At 33.5% G+C, this 6,751-nt stretch overlaps 1 protein-coding gene across 1 annotated transcript; it reads right to left on the bottom strand.

The window, feature by feature from the left end:
• Window positions 1-4,870: 4,870 nt before the first annotated feature.
• LOC143578271 (uncharacterized) lies at window positions 4,871-6,311 on the bottom strand. The gene is made up of 3 exons (XM_077061904.1): window positions 6,094-6,311; window positions 5,743-5,849; window positions 4,871-5,262 (listed from the first exon to the last, which is right to left on the bottom strand). Exons 1-3 carry the CDS (start codon window positions 6,247-6,249, stop codon window positions 4,971-4,973), a joined length of 555 nt encoding a protein of 184 aa, XP_076918019.1. The 5' UTR covers window positions 6,250-6,311; the 3' UTR covers window positions 4,871-4,970.
• Between the last annotated feature and the right edge of the window lie 440 nt (window positions 6,312-6,751).

Genomic DNA, 6,751 nt, shown 5'->3' with positions numbered 1-6,751 from the left:
GCGTGTGAACCACTGGTGGCGAAGGGTGGTGAACGACGGGTGGTGGTGTGTGGTGAACAACGGGAGGCGAAGGGTGGTGAACGACGGGAGGTGGCGGTGTGTGGTGGTGGCCAGATGGTGGTGTTGGTTTAGTCATTGTTCTTTTGTGATGTATCTAAATTTTGTGGTTGTGGCTAGTTGGAAAAATGGTTGAATTTATATAAGTCGTGTGATTAATTGTTAAGTTGATAATTTCAACCCTCATAAACGGGTTAGGTGACACATCTACCAATCATAAAAGCACATATAAAAACGTTATTTTCTATTGTTGTCTTGTTTATTATAAAAAAATGACAAAAGTTTGTTCTATTTTATTACCTTTTTAACCCTTTCTATTTTCATATGTTGGCTATGACATAAGAATAAACAAATAAAAAGATTTAACTACTACTCTTTATGTTTCTTCATATACTTACGGATGTAAAGCGTAAACGAGTCGAGTAGATCTCAAGTTTGACTAGCTCGTTTCGAGCTCTATATCCAACACTCGAGCTAGACTCATTTATTTTTTTTATCAATTATTTTGTTTAAATACAAAAAGAACTATTATATACATGGTTATAGTTATAGCTTTATATATAGAATACAATTGGAGCTTTAGTGAGCCAAGTCAAATAGCTCACGAATTGCTCGACTCTTTACACCCTACTTGTTTGCATGAATCTCACATTTCCACCAACATAAAGTGCCTCCTTGTTTTGCAAAGCCTTTTTTGTCATTTCATGTTTGTTAAAATATATACCGTCAATTAATTATCAAGCACATAAATATTTATTATAAATATTTATTGTCTCAGACTCATGATAATTGTCTTTATTTTTTTTCGTTTGGGCTTGAACGTGGAATTGGGCAAGATTGCAAGAACCTTCTTGCTTATGGAATTGGGCTTGGAGCTTACTTGTTGTAACATTCGTCAATTTCGGGTCTTGTTTGTATTCGTTTTTGTATTTGTTTATTATGTAAACCGACCCGATTTGTAAACCGAAGCTTATGTTATAATCAAAATAATTGATTTATGTTATAATATTGTTTCACACTTGTTGGGTCTTGAAAACATCCTATTTTTATTTTTATTTATTATTTATTTATTTATTTATTTTTTTTTTGTTGTTTTGTGTTTTTGTCTTGATCCATTTTGCATGAAAACTCTTGTGTCTCACACCCATATTTGACCACCAACATTACCCTATATATACACCACCTTTCCTCTTCATTTTCCCTTGCTACAACTCCAAAAAAAAAACTCTCTCAAACATCAAAGATTCAAGGTTATCTTCTTAAGTGTTCTTGAAGGATTTTGGTCTTTCATCTTAATTAGTTTATGTAGCCTTATTAATACTTGTTTATGGTTGTGCAACATATATATAATATACACCCCTTGTTTACCTTTGGTAGTTACTTCTCCGATTCCGGTCGGTGAGGTTTCGGACCCCATAAGGCAAGGCTTCATGGAGGACTTCGTGTCATTGATATATATACATCTATATAACTTGTTCATACATATTAATCTTGCTTATTTTAGTTTGTTGATCATGTTTACAAGTTCCATGGTTATGGGTTTTTAAGAGTCTATGCTTCGGTTTAAACGTAAATAGCTCTAAACCATAAACCGAACTTTGTTACTAGTTTTGTTTGTTTAAACATACTTAGTGTTAGATCTAAGTTTTTAAAATCATTTTTACAAATTCTATGGTTATGGGTTTGTAGAATCTTACCTCGGTCTTAACCCGAAACACGATCCGAACCGAAAACCAAACTTTTGTTTAAAGACTTTATTGTTAACTTTTGGTATTTTTTTATTTGTACATTATTATACAAGTTATTTAGTGTTTGGACATGTGGAAACCATCTATGAACTTGTTGTAAGATGGAAACCGAACCAAACCGATTCTTGCTCGCTTAAGACACACAAGTGTGTTTTTTTTTAGCCATCAAGACTTGTATATTTCTTTAAAAATAGTTACAAATTGATTTTTAAATATTTTCTTAAGTACTTAGAAATGTTGGATCCAACTTGATCTCATAACAAAGTTTGGACAGAAAAAAACGAACACTCGCTTAACGTGCGTTGTTAGTTCTAAAACAATGGAACTACATACTTGGTTAAGTCTTATTAAATTTTATTGAGTTATCTCATAACATTCAATATTTTGGAAAGTTGACTTTGGGTTTGACCAATTATCAAGACCCGAACCGACAACCCGAACACTCGATAAAAAAAACCCGTTTTAGTATCTTTATTCCAAATGGATTTGCATTCTTACATTTTACCCACCTTATTACTTAACATAGGTTGAGTAAATATTAAGGTTAGATACTTTAACCCGGTTTCGAGCAAACTTACATTTTTAAAGGGTTATTATTATAAATTCTTAAATAGTCACATTTTAAACCTTAAACTTTAATTATTTACATTTCTCAACATTTATTTTGTTTAAAGACCTTCAAGACAACCTTTCTAAATTCAAGACTTCTTTTCGTTTTAGGCATTGTGCGTTAAACTCGTCGTTCCGACAAATCTCCAAATTATCATCTTTCAAGTTTACTACTTTAAGGTGAGTACTTCATACCCCATTTTCCATCTTTTATTTTGGGGGTGACATTTCATACTTATTCAACAAAATGCTTTATATTTGAATCTTAAACCACAAACGTAGTTGTATACTTTACCTAAATAATTGCTCGATTTGGTGTTCTATGCTTATATGCCTATGTGTTTATCGCTTTTTGTTGGTGGAACTATAAAATCCTAGACTATTTGGCATCCCCTTATAGCAAGGTGTCGTTAACGTAATGCAATTAACGATAACTATAAAATCCTAGACTATTTGGCATCCCCTTATAGCTAGGTGTCGCTAATGTGTTTAGCGATATCTATTTATCCAAATTACCACTTTTATTTATCGTTTCGTATGCAAGTTTTGTGGCTATCTTTATTATATACTAATATGATTAAACTTATGAATTGCTCACCGACCTTTGTGTTGACAAACTTTATTTTATGAAATGTTGCAGGTTTGCATCTTGGTTGATTTATGATTGTGAAGAAAACAACATCAAAGACCTTAGGATATTAGTAAAAATGAACAATATCAATTTGCCATATTTTGTGTATCTTGTTTATGGTTATTTTATGGATAATTGTTATGTGACATTTTCGATGTTGTGAAATGAAATGAGTTTATTAAATACTGTCACTTTAATTAGTGTCATGTGCTTATGGACAATCGTTACATCTCGGCATGTTCCGCCGCCTTTGATCGGGGTGTGACACTTGTGGGCTAGAAGCTTACTGGATTAATGGGCTTGAGGTTGTTAATGTTCAAGGCAAATGATAGTAATAAATAAGCATAAGTTTGACTAGAGATATATGTTTGATCAATCAACATAACAAGATGCACAAAGAAATGAAATTATTACCCATGTACTCAATATCTTTCAATGTGGATTTCAGTTCCATTCTGGTTGATTTCATATCCATTTTCATTGAGTTCAAACTGATTGACAATAAGAGAGGAGCTTATGCATGTGTTTGTCGACAAAAGTATACTTAACAGCTACAAGTAAAACACTAAAAAAACTAGCATTTTACATTAAAAATAGAACACAACATTTACAAACCTTTATTCAATTTTAAGCCATCATAGGTCAAACTAGAGGTGTACACAGACCGGTTTTTTCTCAAACCGAACCGGTTTGGGTTGGGTTTGAGTCAAACCGGTTCGGTTTAGAAACTGGTTTCAGCGTAAAACAAGTCGAACTGATCCAAACCGGTTCGGTTCGGTTCAGTTTAGAACCGGATTTAGGAGAAAAAACGGTTTTCAAACCGGTTTGAATGTGAAAAGGCCGAACCGCTATACGAACCGGCAACTCAGTTTGGTTTGGGAACCGGCTTTAGATTTGAACCGGTCAAATTTGGTTTCTAATTAACCGGTTCCGGACCGGTTTTTTTTTACACCTCTAGGTCAAACTAGGTGACACTAGATTCTGATATCACTAGATATTAATCAGGTTTTAGGTTGTTATATATAACCCATTTACCAAGTGACAATCAATCAACGTTCCAAACTGCCAGGTAGCAAAATAGTTAATTCGATGTTCGTGGGGTATAAACACCGCAAAAAAGATGTGCGGGTCATGAGTATCGGGTCAACGGGTCGGTTTGGGTTCGCGGGTCACGTATATGGTGGAATGTATCTATGAAAGATTTAGTGACCAAAAAGATACAATTGTTTACATTGGGTGGAAATTTTGTGACAAGAAATTTCAATAAAGAAACGCAGAAGTATGTTATCCTCAAATTTTGCGACGCATGTAATGCTTTATAAAGTTAGTGGAAATACAAGTTTAATAATAATAATAATAAATCTATAGGTATTGTTTAATTTTTGTCTTTTACTGTTAAAAAGTAGTTGAAATGTTAAAATTTGTGCTTTAAGTGATAACTTAAGCTATAAAATATCTAAGGACATTTTTATTTTTTCGAATAAAAATATCTCTTGAAATTTATGTGGCTTAGTTTAGTACAATAATGGAACGACACACAATCATTTAAGGCACCAATTCTAGGATATTTGTTGTTAACCGAATATAATATATTTGTTGCAACACAAACAATTGAAATACAAATTTAACAAGTTATTTTCTGTTATAATTGAAATAATCTAGAGAATATAACGTAGTACAACTTTTTTGTATATATATTTTTAGGTGTATTTCACTATTTTTTGTATGTGTGATTGTGTGAATAATAATCCAACTACAACAATACAAATTTAACAATTCAATTTTATCTTTCTAAATCTTCATCATGATATCATTTGGTAAGTAATTTTCCTTATTCCACTTACTTCTCTTAGCAATATTCACAGGAAACATATTTAGTCACAAACATACAAACCATAACAAGCTTCATAACTACAGTAAACAAATCAATTTGAACCAAGAACACTCATTCTACAACATGGACAGTGTGCATGACCCTCTAACCAGGGTAACAAACACATCGAATGGAACCGATGCGCACAAGGCAAACGATCTAGCTTCTCACCCACTTTGAATTTTTCCAAACAAATAACACACTCGTCTTGATCTGATGATTTCCAAGCCAACCCCATTTTCCCCCAACTGAACTTCTTTGATCCACTTTTTTTCAAGCCTGAAACCTCCATTTGCAAATATCCTACCATTATAGAACTAGTTGGCTCCCTAGATCTTTCTTGGCTATTTAGGATACAAAATCAGTTCAAAATGGTAACCAAAGATCTTTCTTGGCTATTTAGGATACAAAACCAACTTTAATTGGTTTTGTAACTTTGTAGATGCCACGACCGCATGTTAGCAAGCGATTAACTGATATGCTAACACGCGCCCTGACTTTTAAAATTATTACTAGGCTATTTTGTTACAAAATAAGTCCCAATATGAAAACCCATGTCAGAAAATAGAAACGGTAACAAAGATAACAACTTTCATTGGTATCATTGATGTCACAAGTGCATGTTAGCAAGTGATGTCCTAATGTGCAAACTTGCGCCCTAACTGCTAAGATTAGTATTTGGCTGTTTTGATACAAATTCAGTCCCAAAATGGAAACCAAAGATGATAACTTTTGTTGATGTCACAAGTGCATGCTAGCACATTATGAGCTGATGTGATGACATGCGCTATGCGACATACCGTTAATATTAGTATATTCCGTACCTGTTGATTTCTGATTTCCGGTGGCTTCGGAGCCTTTCATCTAGTCTTTGTTTAGCTTTTCTTGCTACACCACCAAGCTTCACATCTTGATCAGATTGATTTCTATTCTGTTTTCAAACATAACAAACTAATTACTTGCTAGAATAAATGAATAATCAAATCAAACAAAAAATAGACTAAATTTTATATGTTTTTGTAACTAAACACAATTTTTTAAAGATTATGTCAAATAAATTCATAGAAACATAATAATGAAACGAACATATCCCATCCCAGACCCTACCAATAGTTTATGCTAAGTATAATATTACTATGTACGTTTGTTTAACTAAATACGATGTAAATCATTACCGAGAACGAAGTGGAGGAGAAACGGGTATCACAAAAGCTTCGGTTCCTTGATGACCCAAAAGCCGAATTAATAACAAACGAAGAATCAGATGATCCGTTACCACCATAAAACCTCCTCCTCCTAGCACTTTCGACTCCCGGTATCGTACCCGCCATTAGAAACTGATATCTAAACTCGCTCAATAATATTCATCACATCAAACAAACCTCAATAATTCAATGAAAACTAAATTTGAAGTCTTTATAACGGGACATTTTATTTCATTACTGGCCGACAAAAGTGTGGCCCACCATTTGATTTGAACATCGGATTTGTGATTGGTTCAAATCATCCATGAGTGTTGCAATTATTAGTTAGAATTATAATCGGATTCCACCCAACTTGTTAGAAGTTGGAGCACCTGTTCATGGATGTGTAGAGTTGTAAGTAGTAAGAAAGAAGGTTGGAGGTCAAATGTCGTGTTCAGTGTGATTGGACGAGGATAAGAAGCATAGGATTTGCCGAAGAAAAAGACAAAATGTTTTGTGTTTGTGTTCCAAGAAGAGCCACGTGCATGATCATCCTAACTTTGGACCAAACAGATTCGAATGGCGTGAGTATATCCGGACACCCTACCATATGTTGATAACTTGATATAGAAACATGTTATGTTATTAT

Source organism: Bidens hawaiensis, unplaced genomic scaffold (genome assembly GCF_021521415.1).
Source record: "Bidens hawaiensis isolate Kalapana, Puna unplaced genomic scaffold, B.hawaiensis_p1.1 tig00029107_1, whole genome shotgun sequence".
NCBI classification, from domain to species: Eukaryota; Viridiplantae; Streptophyta; class Magnoliopsida; order Asterales; family Asteraceae; genus Bidens; species Bidens hawaiensis.
Note: the sequence above shows the minus strand (reverse complement) of the source record. Positions and strands in the feature narration are given on the sequence as shown.